Raw genomic sequence first — 18,104 nt, 5'->3', positions numbered from 1 at the left:
GGCGCTGAAATGTGGCGACTAGGGGCTTTTCACAGTAACTTCGTTGAAGCCTACTCGTGATAATAAAGCGATTTTCATTTCATTTTTCATTTCAAAGGTAAGCAAAAATGGTATGTCCCGAAGGTCGGCCGGCGTGGGCCGCGAAGGACGGCCAGGTTGGGTCCCGAAGATAGGCTGGTTGGTAAAAGTAGATCCGGGGGGGGAGAAAGTTTAAAAAGGACTGCTCTAAATAATAGTTTTAGCTATGAATTAAATAATTTTCTCGCTTTTGGTGTCTGGTTTAGGTGCAGCCTTGGCCTTCCTCCACAAACCTAGTTACTTCTTCCCAACTCCTGTCACACCAGTTTTATTTCCGCTGGTGGCCTCTTTGAGTATGATTCAAAAATATCATTAACGAAGGCAGATTTTGTTATCGGGTCATGTCACTGGGAACTAGATTTAAATTTCCGAACTAATTTCCGAAGGCATCTGACATTCTTGCTATCAGTCTAGGCTGGAATCAAACATGTGTCCGAGAGGTGAAAGGACAGTGCATTAACCTACTGTGTCATCATGTCCTCCAAAACACACAGTTCTGTAAAGCCTAGGTTTAACTGTACTGTTGTACTATATTAAAATGTGATGAAAAACATATTGGCGAAATTTTTGTTATTCATGGCTGTCAAAAGCATCAGATATAAATCCACATCAAAAACATGGGTTTTGGATATGCTTCGCAGTTTCAGTATGTTGTATTATTAAATTAAATACCACAGGGCTAGCTTAAGGTGACACAAAGAATAATAGTTAGAAGTCAAATCTTTGAATTACTACTTTCGCAGTAATCTAATCACATCAAGAAAAATAAGTAATTGAGCAAAAGCATTTTTCCTTTGATGACAGACACAACAAATAAACCTCAGGGGAAGAAAGAATGGAATTGAGGCCGTATTTCTGAGATGACAAGTTATGATACGATCATTTAGTTCTGGAATTCATGCAGAGAGAATGCCTGCTGGGACTTTTAGATAGAGACATCCTTAATACCGTAGCTCGGCTGGAAACTCCATTTTAAACAATAAAATAATACTATTCTGTTTTGTTAAGCTAATTTATCCCATCAATATTTAGTCTTTTCTTCAGGTACCATGTGTGTCTTATTAGAAATAGGGTAAACTGTTTCTTCAAACACTGTTCCTGGATTTTTGGTATCTGGACACATGTTCAAAGCAACATTTGCTGGCCACATGTAACAGGGGAGGGGCTTTTGCTTCAGATCTGAGGTCATCACAAAACAGATACTTTATGGAACGTGAAGGATGTGATAATTAAAGTGTGTTTAAATGGTGCCCAGTTTAACCATTTTGAAATTTAGATCATTTATTTTAATTCACATTTTTTTTAGGTCCAAAATAATGAGTCTTTCTGAAAAACAAGTCTGATTTTGTGCTTTAAAAAAAAAAAAATTAGATTTGTCAGGAGGTCTTTAATCACAATGGATCCACAAATGTATGGGCAAACGTTTAGCAGCGCTGGTTAAAGGTTCTTGGTAAATGGTCCACTTGATCTTTGAATACAAATTTATTATTTAATGTTTTGAATTGCAATGGTGTAATTTGAATTTTAGAAAAATGAGTAATGTGACTTCAGAACATTGTAATGCCGTAGCTGAACCAAAGAAAAATAGAGATTCAAATTGCAATCATACATGTCCCATTTCTCCGATTATATACTTTTTTAAAAGTTTGCTTTCTAAAGAGGAGTATATTAACATATATGTAAGATCTTTATCTCTGCGGGGACACAGTACTTTCAGTGTAGAGAAATATTAAAATGAAATTTGATCAAAAGGACTCATAAAACACTGAGCAAATTGGGTAGCGAAATTGTTTGTTAATGAAGTCATAAAATATAAATAGGCACAAGTACTACCGGCCTTGCAATTTGGTTGGGTTATTGAGGTCACTAATCATTGGATCCCTCCATTTAAGGAAGGTTAAAATGTTCAATGAAGCCATGTGTTAAAGAGAGAGTTTTCATTAGTGCCCTTTTAATTATTTTGTTTTGTAGATAGCTTTGAAATGTCATGCTGGGCACCAACATTTATTGGCTGGTTTATTTTTTAAATTAACTATTCTTCCTGCGTTGGTATCAAAAGTAAACTCTGAAAGGATGAAACTTGAATGTGCAATAAATTAATTTAGAAATGCTTGAAAAAGACTGAATTTCAACAACGATGAAATTTCATTTTTTTGTTAATAGTATCCACATTTCTCAAGAGAAGTGAAGGTACCGTAAAGGTAGTCTGGAGACAATTGCCTTAAAAACACAGAAGCACAGCTGAGATTGCATTTCCCTTTGGAAATGCCACACTAGAGTACATATGTTAATTCTAATCCCTGCTGTGTTATTTATGTTTTTATCGTTTTTACCCAGCTGGGAACTTTCCATCAAATAGTGATCACACTTGCCAGTACTCTCCTCACCCTAAAAACATTTTGCTCAGTTTTATTATTAATCACAGAATTGACAATCGTGAGACATGATACTGCATCTTGGGTGTCTATTATGTTGAAGACAATTTTATATTTGGATTTAAAATATCATTATTCATATTCATTCATTAAGTACCGGACTCTTGACCACTGTGTAATTTTCTTCCTTTTGGAATACAGCCCATTCTGTAAATGACTTCCAATTTATTTGCATTATATTGTTGATTGTTTAAGTCCTTTCCTGTTGTAAAATACCTGGCCAGCCAACATGGTCAAGCAAACAAATCACAGGAAGTGGACTCATGAATTTTCCTTGCTGTGCTGAAGAACTCCTAAGCCAGCCAACTAGAGCGGTCTTTGAGAATACATAGAACATACAGTGCAGAGGAGGCCATTCGGCCCATCGAGTCTGCACCGACCCACTTAAGCCCTCACTTCCACCCTATCCCCGTAACCCATTAACCCCTCCTCACCTTTTTTAGTCACTAAGGACAATTTATCATGGCCAATCCACCTGACCTGCACGTCTTTGGACTGTGGGAGGAAACCGGAGCACCCGGAGAAAACCCACGCAGACACGGGGAGAATGTGCAGACTCCGCACAGACAGTGACTCAGCAGGGAATCGAACCTGGGACCCTGGCGCTGTGAAGCCACATGTTAATCACTTGTGCTGCCCCTATTTCATATTTTTGCCTAGTCAGCTACTTTTTCTCTTGTCCACGTATTTGTCTTAGTAAGGTAACTAATATTGCTTGAGCTGGCCTAGGATGTATTCTACCTTACTTGTTTCCTTCCATCATATACGACATTTTGGTTAAATCATGCCTTCCACCCTGCTGTTTATAGTCTGCTGAACACAACTGGGCCTGGATATTCCTGGAGTGGGGTCTAATCGGAGGCATTGAAAAAATGGCAGGCGTGACCCAATTACAGGATTCCCATTCCCATTCACGGCACCGACAATTCCTCCTGGCATTCTGTTGGCAAGCCCGCACCCTGCATTCCTGGCCTGGCCAGTTCCATTGTGGGGGAGGCATCTCATGCCCCCACCATCCCCCAATACTGGTTTTGTGGAGTCCAGCCAGCTTCTCAGTGGCTCATGTTTTACTGCCTCTCAGATGGGTTGTGGACCATAGTCCAGATTTATAAACCGATTGAAAGGTCCTGTAAAGCCCTTACTCATGGCCCCTCATATACCCTATGCTCCCTTCATGTTCCACAATATCTCCCAGGCTCCCTCATATCTCCCATGTGCCCCCCCACATCCTTGGTGGCCACTTAACCCAGTGTGCACTATATGCAGAACCAATGAACCATACGATAACAATGGCAAGCCATTAAATTCTCATGAAAAAAATACCTATTCAGCAATCTGCTTTTAAAAAATTGCTGCTCTTACAAATATATGGAAGTGTCAGTCAGACAATTGCCATTCATTATTTCGGTAACAGAAGCTTTAGTCACCTTCATACCTCTTTACATTGTCCAAATAAGCATACAGACATTTAAAAAAAACAGATCAAGGAAAGAATAACTTATTATGGCCTCATAAGGATGCCAGTCCAAATAAGCATACAGACATTGAAAAAAACAGATCAAGGAAAGAATAACTTATTATGGCCTCATAAGGATGCCAATCAGTCAAAGCTACTTCACATTATCCTGTGTAAGCAGACATCCGCTGAGCTGATTCCATTGGTGAATCTTGGAGCTCATTTAAGCATTTAGAATGAGGCCATCTGGAGAAACAGATGTGTTGCCAGTTGCTGGATTTCCTCATTATTAATGCTTGGTTGATCTCCAAGACAGATAAATGGATCAGCTCAGAAGAATTCTATTTAGACAGGTTGAAGAGGTGTTTTAGCTTTGATTGATCAATATCTTTGTGATCATAATTAATTTTTTCTTTGACTTTTTTTGTTTATTTAGACAGATCTTAAGAGGTTTTGAAGTGTGGTAAATCCTCTGTTATTGAAATGATGAATAGCAATGTCTGACACTTCTTTAAAAAAGTATTTTTATTAAGACATTTCTATAAACTGTAAATACACAAACGGGTGCAAGAACAAGCAGGAACATCATTATATCTGACATTTTTTATGATTGTAGGAGGAGCATTTGTTTTCAAAACAGTTTCCTGAATGGGTGTTTTTTATGAGAATTTCAAGACTTGCTATTATTATATGGCTGATTGGTTCAGTACATTGTGCATACTCGGCAATTAGGCATGGAGGGGTGTTGAAGAGGCACAAGGGATCTGATTGGACATGGGGAGTGGGTGAATGGATAACAAGGGTCAGGGCCAGAGGGAGTTAGCACCCTTTGATGCAATGAGGCCAAAGTTACAAAGTGCTGATGCAGGCCTTCTAACCAGCCCACCTTGGCACTCGCACATCTTCATGGCCACCTCCAAATTTGGGTCCACCCCCACCTCCCTGGAACAAAATTAATTTTTGCGAGGGCCATTTATATGGAGAGTGGTCTGCCTATGAGCAAATTTCCTACCCCATTCGTAAAAACCTGGCCCCTAATGTCTTGATCAGTCTGTAGCATTCAAAACTAACTTTATCTTTTGCTCATAGTTTCTAGAAATTTACTGTTGCTGCTGCCAGATAACTTGACTGAGAAGAATCATGAACTGCAGTTTTCCTGTCACAGCAGCATAAGCTTCTTGTACCTTCTGTTCTTCTTTTCCAGCTTTCTTCTGCACAGTTGTTAATTTTCCCAAAGAGGAAATCTGACATTTTTTGGCTTCCCCAGCTCCACCAGCGCTAATCTTGATGACCTTGGCAAAGAATTTCTTTCCTTTGTCACACTCTTACGGTATGACTGATAACAGGTTTACTTTTCCTCATCTGTTGGATGTTCTCTCCAATAAAATATCTCCAAGCACATCTGTCCTGCCAAAGTCATGATGTGCCTGTCCAAACTGAACCCTGTGTTACGCAATCTTTTCAATCTTTCTTTTAAAACTCCAAATCCAGCTGTTCTTCTTGAAAACTTGCTTCTTCTCGCTAATCCCTGAGAAGAGTCAAGTATCTGACCCTTCAAACTAATGCCCTATTATTACGCCATCTTCTCTTTTTATCGCTATGGATATCTATGCTCATTTTTAGATTCCCCCGGGGCATAAAAGAAGTGGCTGCAGAAATAGTGGAGGCATTGGTTGCAATCTTCCCAAACTCCCTAGATATACAGAGGAACCCAGCAGATTGGAAAAACACAAATGTAACACCTCTTGTTGAAGAAAGAAAGGAGACAGAAAGCAGGATCTTATAGGCCAGTTAGCCTAACATCTGTCATTGGGAAAATGTTGGAATCCATTATTAAGGATGAGTAGCAGAACAGTTAGAAAATCGTAATACAGTGAAGCAGAGTCAACAAGGTTTTGTGAAAGGGAAATTGTGTTTGAGAGATGTATTAATTCTTGGAAGATGTAACAAGCAGGATGGACAAAGGGGAACCAGTTGTCAGCTGTCGCTCGATTTGGGGATGATGTCTACTCAGGGTCAAGAGTGTCATCCATTGTTCTTGTGACTGAGCAGGCCAATTCCCGAAGCACAGGTTTTTGAGCATATGGGACCGAAAGTCGCACCAGAGAGTGGAATCCTGAGTGCAGGATTTGGTTTTTTCCCCCTTCTCTGCCACCATCCTACCTCATCATTAAGAGGTTGTGACTCAAAGCGTGATGCAACCTGATGGAAAGGACGTTGTCATTTTGAACGATTGGTAGCAAACTTCTCTCAGTCATTGATGTCAATGTTGCTGTGCTTCAAGGAGAGCTTAATAGTCTTTCTGAAGTGTTTTCTTTATCCTCTTCTGAATGTTGCCATCCGAGAGTTCAGATAACGGGACCTGACAGGAGCAATGCTTTTTGGCCATCGGGACACAGTAAAGTCGAGCGCAGTTAATTTTGCAGGAGTTTTGCCTCAACATTTGTGGAGCTGACTTCAAGAAGTACACAATCATTTATTTGACGGTGCTTCCATTAAATCTAGAGGATGCAGAGGCACTGCTGATGTAATTTCTACAGTTCTTACCTATCTTTGATACACCGATCAGGACTCAGTGCAGTACAGGAGTGTGATGACAACTCTGCAGGTGCCACAGAGATTAGTGCTGGGGTTTCCACTGTTTACAACCCATGGGGGTGATCCCAATGGGAGCGCAAAGAGGCCGGTAAATCCCGACAGCTGGTACACCCTATGAGATCTACCCAGATTTTGCGAGATGTTGCGATCAGGATCCCACCCACATTGGGCGATACCAAGCCTCACACTCCTAAGTAGGCTTAAAACCCGTGTAGGGGTGCTGACCTGGGATGTATTGTGTTCCCGGCATCCCGCCCCCCCAAGTAGACCCCAACTGGGCACCATTCAGTACTGGTCCACACAAACGTGGACCAGTCAGAACAGCACCCGGGAGATCTCCTGGGCCATCAGGGGCCCCTGGATGGTCAGTTACAGGGCAAAGTGGCCCCCTGGCCCTCCCCCTTTAAGGTGGGCACCTTGGCACTGCCAGACTGGCACTGCCAAGCCAGCAGGAGCACCGCCAGGGTGGCATTACTGAGGGGAGCAGGAGGGTGTCAGTTAAGAATGGTAGGGGGTGTGCAGGGCAGGTATGAAGGGGCCTCTGGAAGATTGGGGGAGGCTAAAGGGTGGGGGTCCTGGAAGAGGGGGCGGGCTCCAAAGGAGACGTAGGAGGTCCTGAAAAGGTAGCAGCCTCAGCACCCCCATAACAAGCTGTCATCTCTTGAGGGGGTGTGAGTGCCCACTTAGGGATTGGGGCCCCTTTCAAATAGGTGGGCAGATCTTTGAGGGAGCCGGTCTGGTCAGCAGGTTCAGCTCCCCAATGATTAAAATAATTCTAAGTGTGGGTTTGACCGGGGGAAAACACCCCAGGGCCCAAAAATGTGATTAATTGTGGTTAGATAGCGGTGCGGAACTCGCCGACAGAGCCGGGGTGCAACTCCCAGCAAAACCCGCCACAAATGACACTTAGAGGGTGCAATTCTCCCATCGGGAGACTAAGTACCGACGCGGAGTGAAAACCGGAGTGTTTCACTCCGGCGTCGGAGGCCGCTACTCGCCCCCTATACTCACACCCCGGGGGGGCTAGAAGCGGCGGCGCGTCATTTACGCGCGCCGGTCCTTGGCGCTGCGTAAATTACGTGGCCGCCGCATAAATGACATAACCCGCACATGCGCGGTTGCCGTCCTCCCCGCGGCCGCCCCACAAGAAGATGTCGGATGGTTCTTGCGGGGCGGCGGAGGAAAGGAGGTCCTCCTTCAGAGACGTCGGCCCGCCGATAGGTGAGCACCGATCATGGGCCAGACCCCTTTTGAGGCCTCCCAATGGTGCAAGAACCCCCCTCCCCCTCCCACAGGCTGCCCGCCCAGCGTTCCGGCGCTATTCCCGCCGGCAGCGACCAGGTGTGGACAGCGGCGGTGGGAACCTGTCGTGTTGGGCCAGCCGCATGGCCCATCCGGGCCGGAGAATCGGCGCTCGCCCGTTACAAACGGCGAGCAGTGATTCTCCCAGCGGCCAGCCGTGAATCCCGTCACGCCGGTTTGCGGGGGGTGGGAGAATCGCGTGCGTGTGCCGGGAAGGCGTGGCGGGACTCACTCAGCACCCCGGCGATTCTCCCACCAGGCATGGGGGGGGGGAGAATTCCGCCCGGAAATTTTTCTGTTAGATTGCACCCTACATTAATGACTTGGATGAAGGGACCAAGTGTATTGTAGCCAAATTTTCTGATGATACTATGGTGGGTAGGAAGCAAACTGTGAGGACACAAATGGATCTAGATGGGTTAAGTCAATGCAAAATATTGACAGATGGAGTATAAAAATCTGAGGTTGTCCACTTTGGTGGGAAGTATAGAGAAGCAAAATATTACTTAAATGGAGCGAGACCACAGAATGCTGCATTACAGAGGAGTCAGCATGTAGATACAGCAATTAATTATGAAGGCAAATTAAATATTGGCCTTTATTGCAAGGGGAATAGGTATAAAAGTAGGGAAGTCTTGCTACAGCTATACAGGGCATTGGTGAGTACTTGTACAAGTTTTAGTCTCCTTATTTAAGGAGGACACAGTTTGCAATGGAGTCAGTTCAGAGGAGATTCACTAGCTTGATTCCTAGGATTAAAATGCTTTCTTAGTTGGGATGGTTGAACAGGGGCCCATACTCATTGGATTTCTAACAATGGGAGGTGATCGTATTGAAACAGAGGATTCTGGGGGTATCTGACAGGGTAGATACCAAGACTATGTTTCCTCTCATGGGGAAATCCAAACCAGGGCCACAGTTTCAGAACAAGGAGACTCCCATTTAAAATGTAAATGAGGAGCAATTTCTTCTTCGAGGGTCATTAATCTTTAGAATTCACTACCCACGGAGCAGGAAGGCTCAGTCATTAAATATATCCAAGGCTGAGTGATACTGATTTTTCATCTAAAAAGTGTTGAAGATTATAGGGCAGGCAGAAAAGTGGAGTTTAAAGCACGATCAGATCAGCCACGATCTTTCTGAATAGCAGGGCAGGCTTGAGGCCAAATGGCCTACTCCTGGTCCTATTTGAGATCGACCGAGTCCTAATTAGTAATGGATCGTATTGAATGGCAGAGAAGGCTCGAGGGGCTGATTTGCCAACCCCCAGCTCATAGTTCTTATGTTCTAATTCTTATCTGAGTCAGTGACTTGAGCCAGTTCCGTAGTAACCAGGAAATGTTAGATGGATTAAAACCTGGTTTAACATCTGGATGTTATTAACCTTGAATAATACCCACCCACTCACCACCTACCCACTCTCCCATATACCCGTCCACCCACCTAATCACCCACTCACCTGCCCACCTCCCTACCCACCCATGGGTCTGCCTACCCACTCATCTGCCCACCTACTCACTCAGCTGGCCCCCTGTCCCCTCGCCCACTACCCAGTTCACCTACCTCACCCATTCACTCATCCATCTGCTAACCCACACTCAAGGACTGGATCTTTAAGTTTATCAGACAAAATGTGACAGCTGCTGCCATAAAAAGGAAGCATGTCCTGTCAGCTTCCGACTCTATTCCGCTCAGACGGAAGATCTGAAGATCCCGGAAGAAATGCGAGGCAGCAGTGCTGCTGCTCTGAAGATCTGGGTCTCTTTTTAGACAATGGTGAAGTGTTCATTGCTGTTTTCAATATTGGCAAAGCCTCTCAGACCTCTGGCACTATACACTTATAAATGTGTTGCCATTATATGGCTCCATGCCGATTCGATATGCTCAATTTACTCTGTTTCCTCTGAAATCACTCTTTTGATGCAATAATTGGTTGCCTGTCTTCTGACTTTTATCAAGGCTTTGTTCTTTCTCTGAACCTCTTATATCAGTGATGATGTCTATTTATCACTCAATGTTGTCTATCCCTGTCATGATGACTATGGATAACATGTCGGCTTGCTTCATGCTTCAAACCAATAGCTGCTGGCCTTACCAGCAACACCTACATCCTGTACATAAATATCTTTACGCATCTCTAGCCATTAACCACTCTCAGCATCTGTGGCTCTTAGTTTTATTAAGATCACTACGTGTGTATTTTTCTCAACATTGAGTCATTCCTCCTCAGCTGCAGTACACTTTCCCACACATCACTCCCCTTTCCACAAGCTGCACTTTGATTAAATCAAGACGCATCGGGAAACTACCTTCTTTAACCATCTTCCTCAGGACTTTTAAGACTTTGGGAATCCTTACTTACCTTGGATTGTCCTTCACGTCCCATCTTAAATCTTATGAAACCCGAGATTTGTACAACCGGTCCACGGCTCCTGATTCATTTTATTACATAGGATATACGCCACAGAGACAGGCTATTCGGCCCAACCAGTCCATGTGGTGTTTATGCCCATCTTGGATCTCTTTTCTCATCTAAATCTACAAGAGTAACCGTCTATTCCATTTCCTTCACATACTTGCCTAGTTTCCCCTTAATTTATTCATGCTTTTCACTTCAATCATTCCCTGAGATAATGAGTTCCACATTCTCAACATTCTTTGGGTGGAGACGTTTCTTCTGAATTCTCTATTGGACTATCTTTTATTGATGACCTCTAGTTATGCTCTTCCCGACAAGAGGAAACATTCTCTCTGTCTCCACTCTATCAATACCTTTCATAAAAGATCTCTACTACGTCATCCCTCAGCCTAATCCTTTCAAAAGAAAGTGACCCAGCATATCACCATTTCCTATACGTATAATGCTACACGTCTGCCCTTTCCCCAGTGCTTCTATGCCCTTTTTATAATATGGCAAGCAGAGCTGCATAAAGTGCTCTTGAGTGTGGTATTATATTTTGGATTCCAACTTGTTGATGTAAGTTTTGAACTGTCGTGGTCCCAGCACTGATCCTTGTAGGACACCACTTTCCAGCTTCAGCCACTTTGAATAATTACCTTTGCTCCCACTCTCTGCTTCCTGTTGTGACACCAACTCGCAATCCATTCTGCCACTTAACCCCTGAAAATCCAAGTAAATTACATCCACTGCATTACCATCTTTGTAACATTCACAAAAAAATTCAATAAAGTTGGTCAAGCAAAATTTTCCTTTTTAAAATCCATTGTGACTATTCATTATTATGATTCTCCTTTCTAACTGTTTTTCTATTCTCTCCTTCAGTGAAGATTCCATTACTTTTCCTACCATTGATGTTATGCTAATTAGTCTATAATTCCCTGGACTTTTCTAACTATCCATCTACTTAAATATAGGAAGTACATTAGCTATCCACCAGTCCTTTTCCAACAAATTATATTATTTTTCAGGAAACATTTTATTGAGGCATTTATAATTTTAATATTTTAACGTGTTAACATTCTAAATAACAGAATGGTCCGACTCATGCAAAATCCCCACAGTAACATACCCAACTTTCCCTCGCCCTAACTCCTAGCTACCCATATATTAGATTCCCTGCCCTTATTCTCTACTTCCATGCCTCCCCCTCCCCCCCCCCCCCTCCCCCCCACCACCACCTCTGCTGACGGTCAGTTTTCCTTAAAGAAGTCGATGAACGGCTGCCACCTCCAAGCGAACCTCTGTATTGAACCCCTTAAGCCTGAGCAACTCTACCATGTCACTGACCCACACCCCCGACTTTGGAGGCTTCGAGTCCCTCCATCCCTGCAAAATCCATCTCCGGGCCACCAGGGAGGCAAAGGCCAAAACGACACCTCTGGACTCGGAGTCACCCTCCCTTCCAGGACCTCTGACATCATGTCTGCGAATCACTGCCAAAATCCCCTCAGCTTTGGACACGCCCAAAACGCATGTACATGATTCGCCAGACTTTACCCGCACCTTGCACAGTTGTCCTCCACCTCCTCTAAAAACCTACTGATCCGGGCCACAGGCATATGAGCCCTGTGGAGCGCCTTGAACTGGATCAGGCTAAGCCTGGCTCACGATGAGAATGCAATGATGTTTTTCAGGGCCTACTCCCATAACCCGACTTCCAACCCTTTCCCCCCTCACGGCCCCCAATTCATCTTCCTACTTCCTCTTCATCTCCCCGATTGGGACCTCTTCCCACTCCATCAATTCCCTATAGCCCTATATATTTCCGAGACCCTCCCGTTCCCAACTCCTGTTTTTGACATCACCTTATCCTGCATTCCCCTTAGAGGGAGGCGAGAGAAGCTTGGAACCTGACTCCGGACAAAGACCTGTACCTGCAAGTACCGAAATCCGTTCCCACCCCGTAACTCAAACTCCTCCTCCAGCTCCTAGAGGCTCAGGAAATCCTCCTCAATGAAGAGATCCTCAAATCTCACAATGCCTGCCCGCTGCCACCTCCTAAAGCCCCATCCAGCCCCCGCCGGAGCGAACCGGTGATTGTGACAGATCAGTGACCACACCAACACCCCCTCCAGTCTCATATGCTGCCTCCATTGCCCCCACACTCTCAGGGCTGCCTGAGTACCGAGCCAGCAAAAACGGCAGAGATACCGTTAACAGAGCCTCCAGACTCGTGCCCTTACAAGATGCTGTCTCTACCTGCTCCCACACCGACCTTTCCCCCACCACCCATTTCCTAACCATCAAAATATTAGCCACCCAATAGTAAATAATTAAGTTCGGAAGGGCCAAGCCTCCCTCCCAGCGCCCCTGCTCAAGAAGGACCTTTTTCACCCTGTGAACTTTTTGAGTCCATATAAAACCCAAGATCGTCGCATTCATTTTCCTACAAAATGCCTTGGGGATAAAGATTGGTAGACACTGAAACACAAACAGCAATTTTGGGAGGACTGTCATTTTCACTGTCATGTGAGAGTCCCTTTAAGAAAAGTGTGTTTTATCAAATGGCTGCAGTGATGTCATTGTGTGGGATGGAATGTGATTCTGCTTTTTACTTCTGTTTTGAGCTGGAAGCTCTTTTTGGCTCTAGTTTTGCTTTCAGTTGGGGAGCTGCATTCAAACCAAGCAGATGTATACTGGTGTCTCTCTGTATGCTAAACAAGGTGTTTAGATCATTTGATAATTTAAAAGTGATAACTGTTTTCTGTCGAGAATTCAAACCTACTGTCTTTGCTAAAATGTGTTTTGGCTTGTGGATGTTGCTTGGAAAGTTATTAAGGGTTATCTGTAGAGTACTGTATCTTTTTGGGGGGTTATCAGGTTTGGTAGTTGGTAAGATGTTTACTGTGGGTTTATGAAATGTTAACTGGATTCATAGAATTAACACTGTTTTGTTTAAAAATGCTTTTAATTCTCTGTTGCATCACACCTCTAAAGTGGGCCCTTGTGCTCCCCATAACCAAAATCTATTAAAAGTTGTGGGTCAGGTGAACTCCATGATATACTTTGGTGTTCTCTAAACCCTGGCCCATAACAGTACCCTCCCCGCCAATGACAGCGGGAGCATGTCCCACCTGCGGAAGTCCCCTTTACTTTGCTCAATCAACCTGCCCAAATTTAATTTATGAAGCTGACCCCAGTCCAACAAATTATTAAATATGAGGAACAATGCATCTGCTATCTCTTCCCGAGATTCTTTTAAAATCAATGTATGTAATCCATCCAAACAAGGGGTTTGTCCTCTTGAGTTTGTTTGATTTACTCAATATATCCCCTTATGAAATTGGAAATAAATATATTTCATCACGCATTTTCTTATTCAATGTCATGTCTATCCCATGCCCATTTGGTAATACCAAAGCAAAATAATAATTAATATTTCTCTTTATTAACCATTGGTCATTTTCAAGGCCTTGGTGTCTCATTAAAGTAAATACGAAAGCACCGGGGTGGCACGGTGGCACAGTGGTTAGCACCGCTGCCTCACAGCTCTAGGGACCAGGTTCAATTCCAGCCTCGGGTGACTGTCTGTGTGGAGTTTGCACATTCTCCCCGTGTCTGCGTGGGTTCCTCCGGGTGCTCCGGTTTCCTCCCACAGTCCAAGCATGTGCAGGGTAGGTGGATTGGCCATGATAAATTGTCCTTAGTGTCCAAAAAGGGTAGATAGAGTTACTGGATCACGGGGATAGGGTGGAGGAGTGGGCTTAGGTAGGGTGCTCTTTCCAAGGGCTGGTGCAGACTCGATGGGCTGAATGGCCTCTTTCTGCACTGTAAACTCTATGATTCTATGAGGTTAAGTGGATTGGCTATGATAAATTGCCCTTAGTGTCCAAAGGTCAGGTGGGATTACGGGGATAGGTTGGAGGTGTGGGCTTAGGGTGCTCTTTCAAGGGCTGGTGCAAACTCAGTGGGCCAAATGGCCTCCTTCCACACTGTAAATTCTATGATTCTATGAATGATAACACATAGTGCACCTGTATGCCAATTCTTCCTTTGTTTAACATATCTGAATATTTAACCTTTGAGTAATTAAAGTTCCATGTATCATATTTAAAATAAACAAAATATACAACCTACATTAATTTTCACTTTGAACCCATTAAAGAATTTGGAGTGGGATCTACGCAAGACCATGGGATGTTTATTATAAAAGAAATACATCAACACAGAAATGTTATTTACTATTCTCATTCCAGCCATGAAGCAAGTGACTGTTACAGTGCTCATTAGCACTGTAAGACATAAAGGTCAGCTTGTTCTAAATAGCCATTTGCGTTCAAAATCTAAACTGTATATTGTTGTTTTTACTAGCTAGCAGAGGAGTTGGAGAGAGGAGAAAAGGAAAATCTGGCACTACAGGAGTACACAGACAACTTGCTTCAACGAATTTCAGATTTATGCCCTGATGTCCTGGAGCAAGTCATCCAAATGCTGGAAGAAGCAGCCTGATACCAACAGAAAAGGAGGTGGTATTGAAATTGTGCTAGCTCATTGTGGAGTGATTGGAAAGGAAAAACCCATTCCGCATTTACACCACTAAACACTGCACCATTGTTTCAAAGCCAATTTTCATCCAACTATATTTGTGTAAAACTTAACAGTATTTGGAATGTCATTCCAGAAATAGTAGGGTCCTCAGTTACTATCAAGAAAGCTGGAAATAACCTGTACTCTCAAAAGCCTATATTATGATTAGGTGAGTGTTCAGTTTTGCCTTGACTACCTTCTTGAGATTCCTATTGTTTGCAGTTTCTGTACCCAGCTATAGCTTTTAACCCATTATTGTCAACTTCTGCAGGCTCAGCAGCTACAATGGGTTCAGGGAATTCCACGGGTAATCTTTCCTTACTCTCGTGTACCTTAGCTACGCTCACATCTAAATTTCCAGGTGGGTAGGAAAGCAACAAGAACTTTTGTAGTCTTAACATTTTAGTGAATAACACATTAAATATAAAACTTAGCTTTTGTGTGATGAAAAGTTCAGTTTTAAAGGTGAAAGAATTATCAAACAGTCGACAAGGATTATCCTTCTGAACAAAGAAACCTGTGCCTCTCAAAATGTACTGTACGTCTGAATATGTTCATTAGATGATCAATTTAAAAGAGGCGTTGTTAAAATGGAAGAGCATTTAAAATTCTGGAACTGGCCAACTAGCTTGGGATTGCTATATGTAAAGCACATGTCAGCAAGCAGGAAAAAGAAGCAGAATTTGTTGTGCAATTCTTTCTTGCTGATGTAGCAAAGTCCTCTGATGGTAATGGGTTGTACTTTATGCCATTGTTAAAGATTCCAGAAGAAAATTAACAGCATCTTGCAGCTGATTTCTACGTATGGCAACGTGTGCATTTGTATAATTTTGAGTTCTTAATGCATAATCATACTCAATGGCAAAGGAACTTTACTGCTTTGAGTGGAAATGCAATAGAAAACTTTTTACTGCTTAAGTGAAACCAAACCTCAGAGCTTTCTTCAGTAAAGGGGGGCAAAGTTCTTTGGAATATGTTCAGCACATCTGGCATATTTTGCACTCCTGGAGAACACAGGCAACAAGAAGTAGTATGTAACATTGTTGTCACTTTGGGGTTGTGATCCTTTGAGTGCCCTAACAAGCAGTTCTCTATGTTCTATAGTACAACTGAATACTTGAAGTAGGAAATTCTTACCACAAGGACCTAATGTTAAGTAAATGTCATAGTAAATGCATAAATGCAATGATGTTTAGCTGTTAGATCATTTATATGTAATGTGCCAATTTGGAACAGTTGTTGCATTGGGGGAATTATGTTGTTCCCAGATTATAGAAATACGGATCATTAACATGAACTTCAAATCAGGATATCAAGGCAAGATTTTCTGGACAAAAGAAAACTGTTCTACCAAATGAAAAAGGACATTTCCCGTTACATATTTTACAGAATTTCAAGATATTTTCTTTTGATACTTTGGCATAGAACTCTGGTTAAAATAAACACTGTGACAAACTGACAGTAATGTTTTATTTATGCGTCACTGGTAGACATCTCGCTTTGAGTGTTTAAAAAAAAATGATTACCATTAACACAAATTCCCTTTTCTCTTGGCTTGTTTTCAAATAATTAAATTGACTGGTGTTCTGATTGTTATTACGCCTGTATTATATACTGTGTCAATTTCTGTACAGTAATTTTTGTATTTGAGATTTGTGTATCAAAAAGCACGCAATTTCAGTTTGACTTTCATTTGAAAGTGGATTAAAGATTTAATTTTCAAATAGTGTTTACAAGCAGACCATAACAATGTTGACACAATGCTTATCTGCAATGTAATTGTGTAGAATGGTGTTTGAATGTGATGTGCTGGAATATGTAGATCAGTAATTCCCTAGGTAGCCCTTTTCAATGTTCTGTCAGATTTTAGTAACACCTCTAGTCTTATTATTTTCAAGTTTGTGGCATGTCATGGGTTCTGCAGTTGGTATGTAGTGAAGATGTTGACATGGTACCAAAATGAATCCTTGAGTATGGTTAACCACCATGGGCATGATTTAAAACTGTTACTGTACATCATCTCATGGACATTTAGAGGTATATAAAGTACAAAACATGGTTATCGATGTGCAAGAAATATTTAATGTTGCCCAGCTTGTTTATATATTCATCAAATAAAGATTTTCTTTCTGATATCACCGTTGCTGTTTAATAAAGGAAACTGCTTTTTTGTGGAATGCTGTTTTTGGTTTTTTTTTAAAGAATAAATCTATCGTTATATGAAAATTAACATAAAATAGCTTTCACCAGATGCTCCGCTTAACTGTGTTCCCCCTTCATACACCACTTCTTGTCCATATAATGACCTTTACTTAGGAGTGCTTTCTCCACAGTGGGCATTAATATAACTGATTTGTCAGCAGCAATACATTTCAAGCAGGGTGAACGAGAAGACGTCAAGTTTTCCCTTCTCCAGGCTGTAACTTGGCTTTCATTTAGCACTCTATCACCTTGGCCAGCCAACTGAGAACTGTCAAAAACTCACCAAAGTCAGGCAGCAGAATTTGAGTTACAAGTAACACTGGGTCCTGGTCTTGTGAACTTGCTGGAAGTCAAACACTCAATCGCTGGAGTGGCTTGATTCCAGCAACATGTTTAATGCTATATATAGGAAAATGATTTACTTGTACATAATCATTTTGATACTTAAAACAAAAATCAGAATGAAAAATGAAAACAAATTTCTCCAGTTTAGCTGTTTTTTTGTAAAGCCATGTTGATTATTATAAACAACAAAAATCTGAGAATAGTTATGTAGTTTGATATTCTGATTTAATTTTGCATGTCCTAATTATTGAAATTATATGTAAAATGTGTCAGTAATATATTTATTCTTCATGACATCTAAATTTTGGCTGCTAGTCTGCAAGAGATTTATAGGCTTGAAGTATAAATGGAAAGATCACTGAAGAATGTAAGTGGAACTAAATAGATACTGGCTAATAAAATCAAGGGGTGACTGAATGAAAGCATGACCAAGTAATGCAGTTATATTTTATAGGACCCAAGAAGTTCTATAAAACAATTAGGATTTTTTCTTTTTCATGCGCTGAATACTTGAGAGCTCCACATGCAGTCCAGTAATGTAGTTATGGTATAATAACTGTGGAAAAACATTAATCAGCATAGTTAAGAAACCATTTTACTCAGAAAAATATATTTTTCACTAAGTATAATGATTTATTAATAGATTATGCGAGACCATGTAAATTTGTTACATTAATAAATGATATGCAATTTATCAAAG

General features: G+C 42.0%; 1 protein-coding gene across 5 annotated transcripts in view; it reads left to right on the top strand.

The window, feature by feature from the left end:
- LOC119974015 (ERC protein 2) overlaps nt 1–17,034 on the top strand; it is a 1,008,595-nt gene extending 991,561 nt beyond the window's left edge. For all 5 annotated transcript variants that reach the window (XM_038812801.1, XM_038812804.1, XM_038812800.1 and 2 more), the window contains one exon: nt 14,642–17,034. In XM_038812801.1, the coding sequence (XP_038668729.1) occupies nt 14,642–14,779 (138 nt within the window). In that variant the 3' untranslated portion in view covers nt 14,780–17,034. The remainder of the gene's footprint in view (nt 1–14,641) is intronic.
- Nucleotides 17,035–18,104: the final 1,070 nt, after the last annotated feature.

The sequence above is a fragment of the Scyliorhinus canicula genome, chromosome 11 (genome assembly GCF_902713615.1).
Source record: "Scyliorhinus canicula chromosome 11, sScyCan1.1, whole genome shotgun sequence".
Lineage (NCBI taxonomy): Eukaryota > Metazoa > Chordata > Chondrichthyes > Carcharhiniformes > Scyliorhinidae > Scyliorhinus > Scyliorhinus canicula.
The sequence above is the reverse complement of the archived record's forward strand: the minus strand, read 5'-3'. Positions and strand labels throughout refer to the sequence as shown.